This window comes from Protopterus annectens, chromosome 3.part0 (assembly GCF_019279795.1).
Source record: "Protopterus annectens isolate FY-2018-M chromosome 3.part0, PAN1.0, whole genome shotgun sequence".
NCBI classification, from domain to species: Eukaryota; Metazoa; Chordata; order Ceratodontiformes; family Protopteridae; genus Protopterus; species Protopterus annectens.
In genome coordinates this window covers 1,922,695,166-1,922,714,244 of record NC_056731.1, presented here as the reverse complement: position 1 = coordinate 1,922,714,244, position 19,079 = coordinate 1,922,695,166, and the positions used below count along the sequence as shown (strand labels likewise).

Here is a 19,079-nt window from a genome sequence, read left to right as displayed (position 1 = left end):
CTTCACCTGGGAAAAACAAGTACACAATTGACTGCATTGCATCCCTCCAAAACTAGAAAATGCAAGACAAATTGCAGTTCCTCTCACCTGTTAATTACAGGAGGGTGATCGCTCTGCACAAAGCAGGTGTACTATAGTGATCACACTGCTGCCTCATGTCTATATGAGTGTGTGTGTGTGTGTGTGTGTGTGTGTGTGTGTGTGTGTGTGTGTGTCTGCAGACCATTGTGAGTTGGAAGAATATATTAAATACATAACACACAAATACGCATATACTTAAAAAACACAGAAATACACATGATGGGCTTGATGGCATTTTCAAACAGGTTACAATCTTTTATTTTTATTTTATTTTGCATTTGTTGACCAGGAAAGTCTGTCTAGGTTCCACAGAGCCTGTTTTCAGTGGAGGTCTGGGGAGAAAATGCTCCAGATGCATGTCTTTAGAATGTGGGAGGAAACCCACGCGAACGCAGGGAGAACATACAAACTCCGCACAGAAGGCACCCCAGCCAAGAATCAAACCAGAGAACCTCTTGCTGTGAGGAGACAACGTTAACCACTGCACCACTGCACTGCCCAGGGTAAAAGTACTGAAGTTGGGTTCTTGCAATAAGGACCTTGATGGATTGTGACCTTAAAAAATGCATCCCAATGTCTGCCGTGCTGCTCGTTGGTAGCACTTGCAGTCCTTGAATACAAATTCCACGTCTACCATGTATGACCACCATGCACATTCTTTTTTTTTTTGTACAAAAGGTTTGCAAGACTACACCATTTCAGTCTGTTTTACACCTTTATTGACTTATCACTTCTGAAATAAGGCAAACTTACATTGATATAAAAGAAAATAAACCATATTAACTTGTTACAAACATTATACATTACATATGTTCTTTTGTGCAATATAATCAATCCAACATTATATAAATTGGTCAGTTCTTGCCTTCCCTTAAACCCCATTCCTCCTACAAAATATTTTTCTGCATGTATTGTTCCCACAATTTCCATTTTTTTCTATGTAATTTGTTCCTACTCTTTAATAAATATCCCATTTCTGGTTCTTTTTTCTGTACTACAATATTCACTACTTCAAGTATGGTTTGGTTTAGACTTTGATTTCCATTTTCTAGTAATTGCTTTTTTGGCAACCACCACAATTAAACTTCACAAGACCTTTTCCCAGCTCAAAAAATAATTTCCTTAGTTACATCCATTTGGTCACCCAGTATTTCTAGCACAGTACTCTGTATGGAATTTTTAAAGTCTTCCAGCTCATTGCACTACCAAAACATATATCCAGTTGCATCTTTCTTCCCTCTCACACCTCCAGCATCTCCCATTTACCTGAGGAAAATTCTTTGCAGTCTGCTTGGAGACCTATGAAACACTTCCAAGCAAAAATCATAAATCTTTTAGACTTTGTTGCATATTTGGGAACCATACACATGTCCTCCCATTGTTTCTTTGTAAATTGCTTATCCAGTCTCTCTTCCCAATCCTTTCTAACCTCCTTTGATTGATTCCTATAGTCATCGCACAATATTTTATATGCCCTACTAATTATCCATATTTAATAGCAGCTCCTGTTCTAGATTCAACTAAAAACTGTACTAGTACAGATCTTTCACTTAGGATTTCCCTGTCCCTTTCTCTTTGCTTGTACTTTGATAAAAATCCCTGATAGGGAAGGCAGTATCTCACCTGCAGTCCAAATGTCTTCTTGCTCTCTTCCCATTCTATTACCTCTCTGTCTCTGATTATTTTTTCCCAGTACCATGGTTCCTTTGCCAGTTTCCTCCAGTAAATGCCAACCCCATGTTGCCTATTCTCTCAACCCCTAATTGCAGTCATCCCTATCAGCAGAATCTCCTTTCTCCATTCACATCCTACTGCATTCCATAGCACCAGAATACAAAAGTGACCACCCCCTTTCAATCTATCTTGCTGTTTTAAAAATAGTCACTCTCCACTAAAACTTAACTTCTTAGACAGGTAAAACTTAAGTTACCTACTTTCACATCTAATTCCTCTAGTGCACACTGCAGTGTTTAGGATAAACCATTTTTTTCATCTTACCTATAAGCACCTATTGCAAGACCATCAGTTACTGGAGAGCCCACATTCTGCCTCTCAGTAGTCATCTTGGGATTAGTGCTTCTCTTTCCTCCTGGTGAGAGAAGGAGTGCAGTTACATTATTTCCTGGAGACTGCTGATCACTAGAAAGCTTAATAACTGCTTTATAGGTGACAGCTTGGAATTTGTACTTATATTCTGATCCTGGTGAGAGTAGGAGCAGAGTGCACTGATTCCTGAGTCTTTCTGGTTGGAGTCCCTGTGACTAGCACATGCTCTAAAACCTGCTGGAAAGCACTAGGAAGCCTTAAACTGATGCAAGCACTCAACTCTCCTTGTTAATAAGGAGAAATTAATCGTAGGCACTAAACAGCCTATAATTGCAAAGGACCTTGCCAAGGTAAGGGAAACCAGCTCTTGTACTTTACAAAAAAAAAAAATAAAGCACCTAACCAGGCATGTCCAAGGGTCAGCTTTCGGTGATTTCTCCTGTCCACCTGGTGAATCTGTGCATACTGGGGCAATGTAGCAATTGCCTCATGTACACAGACAACCCTCTCCTCCTATCACCCAACACTACAACCTTTGAGAGATGCACTTACATAGCCAAACTGGAAACAAAGCTCTCTCCAGCCAAGATTGCGCTAGACAATCAAGAGGAGAAGGTTAACACCCACACTGCACCTCAAGCAACACATAGCCCTTCAAAACCCTCACAAACAACACCCACACATAGCAACACTAAACCCACATATGTGTAGGCCTTTACCTGCCCAAGCAACAAGGACCTCCAAAGCTGAAACGCAAACACCAATCGCAACCAAAGTATCACATAGCTCACAACACCAGTGTTCTACTCAACAACAGTCCCTAAGGCATGACAACGTACTCAACACTTTAGTCATAGGTGACTCTATAGTAAGGCACACTGATGTCCCACTCACTAAGCTGAACAAGGAGAAAATTACAGTCAGCTGCCTGTCGGGTGCCAGGATTTGCCACATAACGCATGCACTCATCACTCCACAACAAGTACAAATACGATTCTGTCATTGTCCATGTTGTAGTGAATGACTTGAGACGTACCTCCCTGCACTACATGCAAAGAGACATGGAAGAGCTCTCGGATCATGTGGCCCAGGCAGGTATGACCCTAGCCCTGAATAGCATCCTGCCTTCTCCCAGGATGATACCACAGTATGAGGACAAAATGATTGACTTCAACGATTGGCTAAGCTTCTGGTGTCATTTAAAGGAGATCTGTCTGCCTGGGATGATATGATCGACAAACCACAATGCTTTGCCAGAGATGGACTGCACCTGTCGCCCCTGGGATTCAGGTTACTGGCTAAGGCTCTTGCCACCCTTATAGTGCCTTTTTTAGGCAAGGCTCAAAGGACAAAACTACCACTGTAACAGGTACAAGTATGCAAAATCTGAAGGTAATGCTACTCAATGCTAGAAATCTAAACCTCAAAATGCACTCTCTCGAGGCACTCCTAAAAATGGAGAACATCGATATCTGTGCAGTAACTGAGACCTGGTTCAAGGCTCCAGAGAGTACCTCTGCAATACCAGGCTACAACTCTTACCAGATTTTTTGGCCACCAAACCAGGACCAAAACACTAAATGTGGTGGAGTGTCCATATTCACCAAGGATATTCACACTTCCAGGCTAGTTGCCCAACACAATGCATCCAAAATTCTCCAGGTGCAATTAACACTACATAAGACTGCAATCCAAATTGTAGCTTGCTACGGACCCCCCACCATGCCTCAAGATTCTCACTACACCTTTCTAACCATACTGGAAAATATTAAGATACAACCGTATACTGAGTGATTTCAACTACCCTGCCATTAACTGGGAAAACTACTCATGTACCAACACCTTCACCCAACGGTTCTTGGAATTCATAAATTCCAATGCCCTGGATCAACTAATCCATAGTCCCACCAGGGGTTCCAATATCCTGGACCTGGTCATTACCAACATGGGAAATCGATGCTCAACACCAGTGGTCATCCCCCTCGTTGGTTAGGGCTGACCATAAGCTAATTACCTTTGACATCCACATCCCACCCCCACCCCCCAGTAAGGAAACATCCGTAAAAAACTTCATGACACCCATGCAGATGGGAACTGAAAGTTCAACTGCTGAATTCTACACTAAAGCACTGTAGGAGCACATCCAGTCGTGCATGAATCGTGCCATCCCAAATAGAACCAAGGTGCTCTCCCTCAAAAAAAGGAAGCCAGTCTGGTGGTCCTCTGTCATAAACAAACTATACAACAGAAGGAAGAAACTGTTGCAGAAAAGAGGAAAATCCCAGGATGCAAAAAACTCCCTTACCAGCCTCAGTAAGAAGCTGAGATCCTTCATAAATTCCTCCAAAGCTAGTTACGAAAATAAAATTGCCAAAGATTCTAAAGACAACCACAAGGCATTCTACAGCTATGTCAAGAATCTAAATGGCAATGTTCAGATCTCCTCCGAGCTACAACAGAATGGCATTAAATATACTGATCCCAAGGACATTGCCAATATCCTGGCAGATCGATTCAGTGCCAACTTCACTTCCCTCTCACCCGATAAAGGGCCTATCTCAATACTGAAAGATTGCCAAATTCTGGTAATCACAGCCACCCAGGTAAAAGCTGCACTCTCCAAAGCTATGAATACAGCATCCATGGGACCAGACAACATCCAGGGCTGTGTACTACATGAACTACAAAATGAACTGGCACATCACCTAAGTGTCATGTTTAATCATAGCCTCACCTCAGGCTTTGTGCCCACTGAGTGATGCACAGCTACAGTCATCCCACTCCACAAGGGGGATCCACCTTGGATCCTGGGAACTACCATCTCATCAGTTTGATGAGCCTAATCTGCAAGGCCATGGAATGTATTATCATGGAACTTATAAACAAAGACATTGTCAACCTTCAAACACTGGACCCCACCCAGTTTGGATTCGTGAAGGGCTGATCGTGTCTCCTGAACCTGATTGACTTCTTTGAATCAGTCTCCAGAGCCGTGGATGAGAGTACGGTGGTCCACACAGCCTATCTGGACCTTGCCAAGGCCTTCAACACCATCTCCCACTCTGGAATCATAGATAAACTTACTAAGCTGGGCATAAATCCTTACATCACTCAATGGGTTGCCAACTAGCTTACTGACAGAACCCACACTGTAAAAGTAGTTGACTTCAAATCCAGCTCCAGACAATTGACAAGTGGAGTATAATCCTGGGACCACTCTTGTTTGGCATCTACTTCTTTGAAGTACAGGCCAACACTAAGGGACTCTGGCTATCAAAGTTTGCAAATGACTGCAAACTGGGAGCCATTATTGAATCCCCAAATGATGTGGCCTTACAGAAACAGATGCTTGGTGCCAGAGCCATGGGCTCAAACTCAATGCCAAGAAGTGTATAGTTATCCCCTTTGGGAAAAACCATGTACCCATGAATTACCACATAGGTGGCAGTACACTAAACATCGAAAGTGTGATAAGAGACTTAGGAACACAGGTGGACAATGGTCTCACCTTCGATAATCACATCGCCACAGCAGTCAGGAAACCCTTCTTTGTGACACTAAGGGCTTTTCATCCAGAAAAAAGGAGGTCATTGTCCCACTGTACTCATCCCTCAATAGACACATCATAGAGTACAACGCCCCATTTGATATACACCTCACAAGATATCTGCAACAACTGGAAAAGTCACCTCACTAAAAGAATCACAGGCCTAAAGCAGATGCCTTATGCTGACTGACTAAAAAAACTCTAGCTATACTCTGTCGTATATTGTCTATGCAGAGACAATCTCTGCTTAACATACAAGGCCATGTCAAACCCAGTGCTGTTGGACATGCTACACTTAAAGAAATTCCAATCCATCAGAGGCACACGATCCAGGGGCTTAAACCTTGTCATCACAATGAACAAAACATGCTGGAGGGATAGGTTCCTGACACAGAGACTCCCCATACTCTGGGACAGACTGCCCATACATGTCAAGCAGTGCTCCTCCTTGGCCCTCTTCAAAAGGAACCTTGATGATTGGATGGGAGATAGGAAATTTACCCTGGGGATCATGTCAGTCGCCCTGCTAGACAGGGGTCCAGGGAAGTAAATATTTTGAGAAGAAATAGCCAGGGAATTGTTATGGCTAGGCTTGTACAGGCCCTAGGGCCAATAGCCTAGTACCAACCTATGAACATATGAACCTATGAACATGTTGGCTTAGTTCTTAGAATACTTACTGCTACTTTATGAATGTATTCTCCTTAAAAGTCTGCATCCAAAATCCCACTCTTTCCTTATTTCTTGAATTTCCTCTCTGCTTTATCATCATTTCTTTCCAGTTTGAATTGCAGCTTTCTGCTTGTGTTATCTATAAGAGCCTTAACTGTGTAGATCTAAAATATCCCTTCAAATCAAGTAATCATAAACCACCTTGTTCTTCAGGAAGGATCAACTTATCCCACTTTTTTCTCTCTTCCCCTCCCAGATAAATTCCTTCAACTCTTTATTAATTACTATCCACAGCTACTCCACTGGTTTATAAAAATACACCCGATCTATGTATAAAATTAAAGGGAGTGAAACAGTTATATTGTTTGTATCTTCCAATCCATATCTATAGACAAGAGCTTCCAATTTCTCAGTTTTTGTATTACCTGTTTTCTGTTCTGCTACAATTTTGTCAGGATCATCTCTTTCTGCTGCTAGGATTGCATCTTTACTAATACAGGTCTTGGTTGCTTTTGCCTGACTAGGTTTGGAGCATACACATGATGTGTCCTTTCAATTAACAAATCCTGCTCTGGGATACCAGTCCAGTTGCTTATTTCTGCCTTCATAAAATTAATACAATCTGTCACTATTTGTAGTCTTGACCAATGCTATTACTAACAACAGATATTATACTTTCACATGTATATGTAATGAGGATGGTGGAATAAGATAATATGTTTCCTTCTTTGAACTGGCGGTTTCATCAAGAGATTTATAAAATAATGTTATCTCCATTCTCTTGACCATATAGGGTCGGTGTGATGTACTGCGCCTTGTGGAACTTGGCCAGTGTGCATCCTACCACAGCTGGATCAAGCAACAGGAAGTCTTCCTTGAGAAACCAACAAGAAGCATATCAGCAGGTAAGACTGAAGAGAGTTTACCAATGATACAGAGGGTATCTACATAGCTCAGGGCACTAAATGGGAAACTTGCATTGTTGTAGTCATATTTTAGCAGAAGTAATTCTCAGCTTATTAGGCTGGGGTATTCTTTTTCCCAAGCATCCGAGGATTCTGCTGTATTGTTTACATATTGTTAATGCCTATTTCTTTCAGAGTTTATTTCAGTATTTCTTGCACTGAGTTGTGCTTTGCCCCTTGTATGTATATGCATATGTATATTTACTTTTTTGTCTTGTTCTTAATAGTTGTATGTATGTTGTTTATGTAATTCATACTTGGAGGGTCACTGAAACTGGAGTCAAATTCCTTGTATGTCAATAAATGTGATTTTGATTCTGATGTTGTCTGGAAAGTTGCACTGTATGAAGCTCATATTATGACACACATACATACAACAATGATGGTACAATTCAAATATTTATTATCAGATTATAACCTAATACTAAGATAATAATATAAGATGCAGATTATGCTGCAGTAAAGCTTTCATTGATAATCATGTTAAGAAACAATTGCCTGACAGTTGTCTTGAATGGTTTAAGACATGTTGGTCTGCAGTCCTTCAATTTTAGACTGGTCAACAGGAATGGTGCAGAATAAACTGTTTGCTTTTCAGTGGTATTTAGTATTTTGTCTAAACACCCCAGGCTCCTTGGGGACATATCTGTGTATGCTGTCTCATTTTCTACAACATTCAGAAGAATTAATGCGCATGAGGTGCTATATGAATCCTTCTTCTTAATCTTCTTCATCATGTTCTGCGTGTGTTCTTCCTTCTTCTTTTTCCATTTTCTATATCCTTTCATTTATTCCATTTGTGGAGAGAGTGCCTGAGGACTGAAAGTTCAAATGAAAGAATAATGTTCAAAAAATATAGCTTTAAAATACACTCAGGCAGATGCATCAACACCATGAATGGCCACATGCTGCATTGTGATGTGGAATTGTTTTTGGTCATTTTGCAGACACAACATATCTTCATTCTCACATAGCCATGCTCTTCCAAAAACAATGGTTGTAGTAGTCGTGCAAACTCAGTCAGTCACAATAGAACTTTCTGCCCATGTTATTAGATTCTGACCTTTTTAACAGCTGCGCTCTTAGTATATGAATGTTATAATTTTCATTGCAAAGAGAACTTGAGATTAGGATGGTATAGGACCTCCACTGTATATTGATTCCTTTTCAGAGCCCATTGATCAGAGTTAGGGATATGGCACATGCCGTCTCAGGAACTCTGGGGAGTCTGCATGTCCTCCCTGGGTTTGTGTGGGTTTTCTCCGGGTTCTCTGATTTCCTCCCACATTACAAAGACATGCATCTGGAGCGTTTCTCCCCCAGGCCTCCACTTAAAATTGGCTTCATTCCAAGTCGGACTTTCCGGTAAAGGAATGTTAAATAAATAAGTAAATTGTTGGAAAAAAAAGCCGAAGGGAGAAAAATTTCCCAGATGTTTGTTAGCAGTGTAAAACACTGTCATGTACACCACTAGATTAGGAATTCATATTGACTCATCAATGTCACGTTACATCAAGATTAGAGAAATTGGAGGCAAAACATCAAAACTTCATTAAAAATATACCTAAGAAAAAGCACATGAGCATTTCTGCAACATCCATTTCTCCTGCAGCTATAAATATGCTAACATTCAGACTGCACAACAGTGGGGCAAAGGACAAATTCTCATACCCCACTGTCACCATATATCACAAAAATCCCTTACTGTTAGGAACCAGAGTAATAGGTTCATAGGTTCATAGGTTCATACTAGGCTATCTGCCCTAGGGCATTTATAAGCCTAGCCAGAGTGTGTTTGGCTTTCGCCACCCATTTTAAATTAATTTTGCTATGCCCTTTTTCGAGGTTAGTATACTGTGCCTCTGTCTAACAGTGACACAGAAGTGATACCTGGGGTAAACCTATGATCTCCCATCCACTCATCAAGATTCCTCTTGAAGAGAGTCAATGAGGGACTCTGCCTAACCTAGACTGGGATTTTATGCAAGAGTGAGGGGAGCCTCTGGGTTATGAATCTGTCCCTCCAGCATGTCTTATTTATTTCAGTGCTGAGGTTCAAGTCTCTGGAGCACGTAGCTCGATGGGATTTGGATTTTCTGAGGTGCAGCATGTCCATTAATTCCGTGTTGGACATGGCTTTATACGTCAGGCACAGATCGCCTCTGAGCAGGCGATATGCCACTGAGTAGAGCTGGTGTTTCTTTAACCGGGCAGCATATGGCATCTGTTTGAGCCCTTTGATCCTCTTGTTGAGGTACTTTTGGGGTCTTTCCAGTTGCTGCAGGTGTCTGGTAAGGTACATCCCAAAAGGGGCATTGTACTCAATTATGGGCCTGATGAGGGATGAGTAAAGAGGCACGATGACCTCCCCTGATCTAGATGTGAATCCTTTCATGATTAGGTGGGCTATATAAAATGTTTTTCTAACCACTTTGGCCACTTGGTTGTCAAATGAGAGATTGCTATCAACTTGGGTCCCCAGGTTCCTAATTACTTCTTTTGTACTTAATGGATTACCACCTATGTGGTAATTTGTGGGCAGTTTGTTTTTGCCAAAGGGGATGACTATACACTTTTTGGCATTTAGCTTGAGGCCATGGCTCTGGCACCAGTTGTCTGTTTCTATGAGGCCCTTTTGGAGGATGCTTGTGTCGGCTGGAGAGTCGATTATGGCGCCCAGTTTGCAGTCATCTGTGAACTTGGTCAACCACAGTCCTTCCATGTTGGCCTGTACCTCCGAGAAATATATACCGAACAAGAGAGGTCCTAGGACTGAGCCTTGTGGGATGCCACATGTAACTGGTTTGGAGTCTGACATGGCTCCAGCAATTCTAACCATGTGTGTTCTGTCCTTGAGCCAGTTTGCAACCCATCTAGTGACATAGGGGTTTATATTTAATCTGGTAAGCTTATCTATAATGCCCAAGTGGGGTATTGTATTGAAGGCTTTTGTGAGGTCCAGGTAGGCTGTGTGGACCACCTTCCCCTCGTCAATGGCCTTGGTGACTGTTTCAAAGAAATCAACCAGGTTTAAGAGGCAGGATCTGCCCTTAACAAAGCCGAACTGGGTAGGATCCAGTGTCTGTAGGTCCCCAATATCTTTACTTATGAGGTCCATGATGATCCTTTCCATAGCTTTGCAGACCAAGCTAGTCAGGCTTATTGAGCGATAGTTTCCAGGATCCGTTGAGGCACCACCTTTGTGGAGAGGGACCACTGTTGCTGTACGCCACTCTTTGGGTACATATCCTATAGTAAGACTGAGATTGAACAGTAATTTTATGTTTGGGTTTAGCTCTTCTTGGAGTTCATGTAGGACGCAGCCCGGGGCACTGTCTGGTCCCATTGATGGTGTGTTTTTTGCTTTGGAGAGGGCGGCACTTACCTGAGCATCTGTGATGTCAGGGGGGCAGCACTCTGCTGGGATAGATATTTTCCCTTTTGGTGGGGAGGGGGGGGGAGTTTGCACTGAACCTGTCAGCTAGGATGTTGGCAATGTCTGTGGGTTCAATGTATTTTTTGTCATTTTGGAGTAATTCTGAGCATATCTGGGAATTCCCACCCAGGTTCCTAACATAACTAAAGAAAGCCTTGTGATTATCCTTAGTGTCCTGTGCAATTTTTCTCTCGAAGCTGGCCTTAGACGATTTTATGAGTGCCTGTAGTTTTTTGCTAATACTGATCAGAGATGCCTTCCCTTTTTGGGATTTTGCTCTATCGTGTAGTAGCTTCCTCCTTCTGTTGTATAGTTTGTTTATGGCTGGGGTCCACCAGACATGACGTCTACCTTTGGAGGATTGGGTCTTGGTTTTATTTGGGATTGCATGATCCATACATTCCTGAAGGTGTTCATAGAATGCGTTTATAAAGGATTCTGTGGTCTGGGTCGTATTTTCCACAGGCTCGGGGGCTTTGAAGGATTACACCTCGGTTTTGAGGAGTGTGAAATTTGCTTTAGAGAAGTTTTTCACTGTGGTTTTCTGGGCAGGGGATGGGGTCGGGATGTGAATATCCAGTGAGATTAGTTTATGGTCTGATCTTACCAGTGAGGGATACACTTCTGGTCTGGAGCATAGAGTCCCCATGTTGGTGATGATCAGGTCCAGTATGTTTTCCCCTCTTGTGGGAGTGGTAACAAGTTGTTCCACAGCATTTGAGTTTATAAATTCTAGGAACCTTTGGGCTAGGGTGTTGGAGCTAGAGTAATGCTCCCAGTCTATGTTTGGGTAGTTGAAGTCGCCCAATATAATGGTGTTTGGAGAGAACTTCATATTTTCCAGTGTTCTCAGGAAGGCCGAGTGGGGTTCCTGGGTTAGGGAGGGTGGTCCGTAGCAGGCTATAAACTGGAAGGCAGTTTTACCCACTGTTAGTTGCACATGGATAGTCTCTGATGCTTCGTGCTGTGCCACCAACCTGGAGGTGTGGGTATCTTTGATAATATTGATACTCCCCTCCTTTGTGGTTCTGTCCAAGTTTTGGGGCGAAAAGCATGGTATGAGGTATAACCTGGTAGTGCTGGGGTGCTCTCGGAGCCTTGAACCAGGTTTCTGTTACTGCACAGATATCGATGTTCTCCATGCTAAGGAGAGTTTTGAGTGCGTGCATCTTGAGGTTTAGACTTCTAGCATTGAGTAGCATTACTCTTAGTTTCTTATCCCTTGTGATACCTATGGAGGTGGGTTTGTCTTTTGAGCCTTGCCTAAAAAAGGCACTATGGGGGTGACAAGAGCCTTTGCCAATATCCGAAAGCCCAGGGGTGACAGGTGCAAGCCGTCCCTAGCAAAGCATCATGGCTTGTCGAGCATGTCATCCCAGGCTGACAGGCATTGGATCCCCTTTGAATGACACCAATACTTAAGCCAATTGTTGAAATTGATCATCTTGTCTTCATATTGTGGCATCATTCTTGGTGAGGGTAAGATGCTACTCAAGGTCAGGGTCATACCGGCCTGGGCTACATGCTCAGAGAGCTCCTCTATGTCTCTTTTCATGTCGTCCAGGGAGGTACATCTCAGGTCATTCACACCAGCATGGACAATGACCGAGTCATATTTGTACTTGCCTTGGAGTGACCTGAGTGCTTGTGTTATGTGGCAGATCCTAGCGCCCGACAGGCAGCTCACCGTGACATTCTCCTTGTTCAGCCTGGTGAGCGGGAAGTCAGTGTGCCTGATAGAGTCACCTATTACAAGTGTATCAGGTGTGTTGTTTAGCCTTAAGGGCTGTGACTGTTCGGCACACTGGCTTTGTGAGCTATGTGTTGTACGTGTTTTGTTTTGGGGTAGCGGTTGCTTGGGTGTCTGCTTTGGAGGTCTCTGCTGCTTAGGCAGATTTTTATTTAGAGCCTCCAAGTATGTTTTTGTGTGTTTATGTGTTTGGTTTGCTGTCATGGTAGGTCTATGTGAGTCTGGAATTGTAGTGAGTGTGGTTTCCTTCTCCTCCTGACTGGTTACGCCAGTACTGAGTTGAGAGAGCTTAGCCTCCAGTTTGGCTATATGGTTGCATCTCTCACATGTGTTGGAATTTGTTGGGAGGAGGAGAGGGTTGTCTGTGTACATGAGGCAGTTGTAACATTGCCTCAAGATTCCCAGATTCACCAGCTGGACCGGAGAGGAGATTGACAACTGACCTTTGGACATGCTAGAATAGTATTGGGAATTCCTTTATAATTGAAAATAAGGGCCAGTGGGGAACAAGGTACTCAAGGGGAGTTTGTGAGGGTGTAGTGCTTTTAATTTTTTAGTGCTGACTTATATAATTGCTTTAGTGAGCAAGTGCCAGGTAACTTAAATGCAATGTGTTACATTAATAGTGTTTTAATTCCGGGAAGTGCTAAATGACTTTGCCTTGATCTTGGTGTGTGTGTGTGTGCGTGTGTGTGTGTGTGTGTGTCTGTGTGTGAGGAGGGGATAGAGGGGAAAAAAGGTCAGTGGGAATGGAGGAAAAAGAAGGGATAGTGGTAAAGGCTTTGATTTGGGTTTATTAAGTGTGGCTCCTAACAGTTTGCCACCTGTGATTAATGTAAAGTCTTTTCCAAAGTGTATGTATAAAATGCTCACATGTACAAATGGTGGTTTGAGCTTCCTTTGATATCTGGCTATATGTCTTTCCGGCATTAGATATGGATCTGATTCTGTATCTGTAATTTATCCATGTTAGTCCCGTATCTCGCTTTACATAGCAGCAGTGCAGAACTGTGCTAAATGTTTTAATAAAACTGCTACTGGAACTGGCAATGACCAGATGATTTCTACCTGTCTTGTATCGGTTGATGTTTCATATTGTCCACTACGTTTATTTTCCTAGTATCTAGTGGCATTCCATTCTTAGCTAGTGTAAATTACAGATTACTCTTGGCAAACTTTCACTTTTCCCTATTTAATATGACAACTAATTTTCAGTCTGACACTTTCGTCAGATTCATTATACTTTTTTTTCCCCAATTTTCACTATAGATTGTAATATTATCACTAAAGTTCTTTACATCCCTGTCCCATTATGCTGTATTTAATACTGAGAGCTTTTGACATCAGAACTGACCCTCGGTATTAATATTTTACATTTCTTCCCCCCATACCTCCTTACTTACCTATACTAACCCTATATCTGTTCCTGACCTATCCTAACCATACACATTACCTTATGAAAACCTGAGTCCCTAACAGTACCTCTAAACCAGACATTCACACACACTTCACAAGCAGCAACATACATATACATAGATGCATTCATACCCGCACATGCATAACTAAATATGTCCCCTTCCCTATCCCTTAGTCACAAATACTCATCCACACTCCCATTCCTAATGACAAAACTTTTGGTATATTCTAAACTTTTGCCATTAATACATATTCCTACTTACTGTGAATGCAAGCATCATTCATCATCATCATCATCATCATCAGACCCATTTGTCCCATTTTTGTACATGAAGTCGGGATATCATGTTAACTGTCACCATCTCTCTTGATTCAGTGCCACACTCCTGCCTTCTTTTCCACTCACACCTAACTGTGACAGATCTTCTCCCCACAATCCATCTACCTCTTTGCTGGACATCCTCATTTCCTCTTACTTTCTTCCTGTCTGTCCCAAATTTTCACCAGATGTCTTCTGCGTTTCTGCATGTGTGTGAACCACTGTAATCTGTTCTCTAATCATTTCTGCAATTGGGACTACTTTGGCTTCTGCTCTTATGTCCTCATTTCTTCATCTGTTCCACAGTGTGGATCCTACCATCCTTCTTAGGCACTTAATTTCCATCACCTCTAGCTTCCTCATCTGCTCTACCTTTATTGCCCAAGTTTCTGTACCATACAGTAGTACTGTCGCACCACTGTCTTATACATCTTACTTTACAGCTTCTTTGGCATTCTTCTGTCATTCACTGCACCCGAGACTCAATACCAGTTGGCTGCAAACCCTCTGATTCTAGCTTTGACCTCTTCATTCAGATTTTCCTTCTTAACAATGCCTCCCAGATACTTGAGACTATCAACTTGTTCCACTATCTTCCCTTCTGTCTCAGTTGTCTGCTTTTTCTGATTCCCCAATTTGCTGCCATTACCACTGTCAACTCTCGGCTTAGTTTCATCCCATGTGCCTTCAGTTTTGCACTCCATTCCCTTATACTTCACTGAAGTTCTTGGTCAGAATCTGCCTGTAATGCTACATCATCTGCATAGAGCAACCCTGTTGATCTGTCCCCTCCAACCTGTTTGCTAATGTAGTCCATCACCAGTATGGACATCAGGGGATTCAGAGCTGAACCCTGGTGCACAACCACTCCCACTGGGAACCATTCTGTGAGTCCGAACACTGTTTGTACTCGAGTCATTGGGTCCTTGTACATAGCCCACACTAATTCTACCAATGTTTGTGGGACTTTGAACCACTGCAGTATTTCCCAAATCAGATTTCTTGGGACCCTGTCATATGCTTTCTCCAAGTCTAGGAATGCTCAGTTGGACTCCTTCCTCATCTCTAGCTTTTTCCCAGCTATCCATCTCACTGCAAACATTGGGTCAATTGCGCTGCATCCTGATCCGAATCCGAACTGCTCATCTTCTATCTTACATTCGACTACTCTGCGTATCCATTTATCAGTCACCCTCTCCAGAACTTTCATGTGATGTGACAGGAGTTTGATGCCTCTGTACTGCCCAAAGTTGTGGATGTCCCCTTTGTTCTTGTATGCTGGCACTAGCATGCTTATTCTCCAGTCGTTTAGGATATGCCTTTCTTTCCACACTATTATAAGTACCCCCAGAAGCCACTTCACCCCTATCTCACACAACATCTTGATCATATCTCATGTGACCTCACCTGAGCCTGCTGTTTTCCCTGACATCATTTTCCTTAGTGCGATTCTTACTTCTTCTAGGGTGGGGTCCTCTTTCTCTCATCATAGGCTGTGTCTGGGGTAGTAGAGCTTCTGTAGGGTTTTCTTCATTCAGAAGCTGCTGGAAATACTCCTTCCATCTGCCTTTGATGTCCTGTGGACTACTGAGCAGGTTGTTGCTGGCATCCCTTATGAAGAGTGTCTGACTATCTTTATCTTTCTGTCTTTGCCATACAGCCTAATATAGTTTCAACTCCTTCCTAACCTGGATGGTCTTTTCCATATCCCACTTATTCCTGCACTCCTTCTTTCCTTTGATGACTTCCTGGATTTCTGCATTCCACCACCAGCTTTCCTTATGTACTTTATTTCCATACCTGGCTTGGCCACATATCAGTTCTGTAATCCTCACACTTGCTGTTTTGACATGCTGCCATTCTTCTTCAGCTCCACCTATTTCCTCCTCCCCTTGTGGTACTAGAACCCTGAGTAATTCCTTGAACTGTTGCACTTTCTCTCCAGTTGCCTTCCAAATCTTCAGCCTGATCTCTGTTGACCTTAGACTCTTCTTTGACCACTGCTTGCAGCTGATTGTGGCAACCAGTGGATTATGTTCTTGGCTGACTGTTTCACTGGGGATGACTTTGCAATCATTGATTCTACTCCATTACTAGGAAGAAGGCTACCTGAGTTGCGAGTTGGCCACTTTTGTATGTCATCTTGTGACTGCCTGTCTTTCTGAAGCATGTGTTGGCTACCATCAAGCCATTTGCCAGACAGCAGTCTAGAATGGCCTCTCCTTTATTCCTATTGCCCCATCCATGTGGACCCAGGCAGTCCTCATATCATGTTCTGCCTTTTGCTATATGTGCATTCAAGTCACCCATTATCAACACCAATTCATGTTGTCCTGCCTTATCTATTAGGTCCTGCAGCTGCTGTCGGAATGCACATTTTTCCTGACTATCACAACCCAGCTGTGGGGCATAGGCTGAGATTATGAATACTGTCCTATCATTACACTGGAGTCTGATTGCCATGAATCTGTCACTAATTCTGATGATATCCCTTACTGCCTTCTGAAGCTCCACTCTCAGCATAATTCCCACACCATTTCTAGCTTGTCCTTCTTCTCAGTAGTAGACTCTGGAAACCAGGCCAAGTGTCTTCACTGCACTGCCTTCCATCTTATCTCTTAGATACATAGGATGTCCAGGCTCCTCCATGTCATCATGTCTTCCATATCCAAGCTGCATCCTGTCAGTGAGCCTATATTAAGTGTAGCAAATCTCAGTTCATGTTTGACAGGTTAATTGGTTTTATGTCCAGCTTTCACTCAACAGAGCTGTCCCAGGTAACCCCGGCTGGGTAACTAGATACTGGCCAACCAGTAGCTTATTGACCCAGGGCAGCTGGACTTTATGGTGGACACACAGTGACCAATAGGGGTGCATACATCCCTCCCACTGTTAGCCTGGATCCATGGCATAGGTCGAAGTAGGCTGGGTCCTCAACCCACTTATCACCGGCAAATAAATGACTGAATCACCTAGAGCCATATTTTAAACCATCAAGTGGCTAGCCCTACCATGGCACACAGACTGTGATCTGTCTTCTCCTATCTTGAGAATACTGCACACCACAGTAGATGCCCAAAACAGTTGATCTGTACAACTCATCCCCCTATAGGGCACCATGTAGAGTCTGTGTTGCTGCTTACAGCTCCATTCATTGGTGAGTTTGAGATGGAAACACTTAGCATGTTTCTTGGAGGTGGAAAGAACCCCCACAGAGACACAGGGAGAACATGCAAACTCCAAACAGGCATTGGCCTGAGGTCAGGATCGAACTTTGTATCTTGTGTACTCCAGGTGAAGACCTTAACCATTATGCCCATTCAAAAAAAGGAACACTCAGTGTTCCTCCTTTTGTAAATTCCTGCACTTGTTAGTGTGTGCTTTTAATATATACAGACAGCAGTGAACTCTGTCGATGAAGTGAGTATTTGACAGAGTGAATTGCAGCCGTATATGTGTTTGCATGTATGTATATGTGTGTGTGTGGTGTGTGTGTGTGTGTGTGTGTGTGTGTGTGTGTGTGTGTGTGTGTGTGTGTGTGTGTGTGTGAGTGTGTGTGTGTGTGTGTATCTAGCTACATATAGATATACAGACATATATAGACATAGATATATAGCCCAGGTAGTAACTGAATATGATCTGAGAAGGACAAGTCCACTTACCCACTTAACAAAGAAATTAATGAAACAAAGTATTTCAGGCCTGGCTTAATGGTTGGTGCGGAGAGGTGGAGCCCTTACTGTGACACAGGTGACTGTGATTGATTCAGTTAGCATCTCCTGTTCGCCTCTGCCATGCACTCAGTGACACATGAGTGGGTGTGATTCCTTTCGGTGGAAATGGAAAAACTATTGCTTGTGTTTCCTGGCATGAGTGTTTCCTGGGTGGGTAAGTGTGGCTGCTTGAAGCTATGCATTTCTGGAAGTGAGCAGGATGACCTTTACAATCAGCCCACTGCATATTTTCTCCTGGAACTTGTCTGAGTGCTTGCTGTAAGTCATGGTTAGTAAGCAAAAAAAAAAAACCCAAACCACCCAGATAGCTGCCTGAATGATGGTCTCTCCTACTTGAGTCTCACCCCATTAATCAGGAATGAATGGGTCAATTGGTTAGCTAGTGGCTGATAATCTGAATGCCGCCAAGTCAAAAGAAAACAAAAAAAAAAGTGTTTCAGTGGTTATGGGGTATGGTGAGCAGAAATTTGTAATACTATAATAGTCACTCCTGTGTAAATTCTGTTAATAAAGACCTCATTCAGAAATTGATTTTTATCATTTTCTGAATGTCTTCTGTATTTGAAAAGTGTTTACTCACAGGACATGACATTCCAGTATTCACCACTGACCATTTGTGTACTGTAGAGATTTTCACAGAATGTCCAGATTTTTGCCTCATATTTTTGGTCTGCTTCTCATAAAATCGTGGTTTTCTGGCAAATCATTGACAAGTTATTGAGGGCTGAAGTCAGAAAATAATGACAGACATTTGAGTTTCAGACTTTATACCCTTCAGAAAATTCATGCTAATGCAAAACTCGTTATTCTATCAATGTTCTAAGTTTGTAAGATCAATATTTAAAAAGTATCCCTATTTTTGGCCTTTGTTCCCCCATTATTGATGACTTTGTCCAGATTTCTTGCTCTAAGAGGTTGAGAGGTAGTCTGCGCATGAATTAACACTGATGAGTTTCACACTGACCCTGTAACTGGAGAAATGCACACTTAGAGCATGGTACAGTGTAACTATTCTCATGAGCTCCTAAGCACAGCCCTGGTGGCAAATCAGTGCTCTGTTTGTACCTTGACAGAATCAGGACATAAACACAGACGTGAAATAGCAGTAATAGG

General features: G+C 42.6%; 1 protein-coding gene across 1 annotated transcript in view; it reads left to right on the top strand.

Annotated features, from left to right (window-relative positions):
• The window catches only part of LOC122797184 (cyclic nucleotide-binding domain-containing protein 2-like), a 605,654-nt gene that overhangs the window by 344,494 nt on the left and 242,081 nt on the right, over positions 1-19,079 (top strand). The window contains exon 8 of the mRNA XM_044066007.1: positions 7,140-7,251. Within this exon, the coding sequence (XP_043921942.1) occupies positions 7,140-7,251 (112 nt within the window). The remainder of the gene's footprint in view (positions 1-7,139; positions 7,252-19,079) is intronic.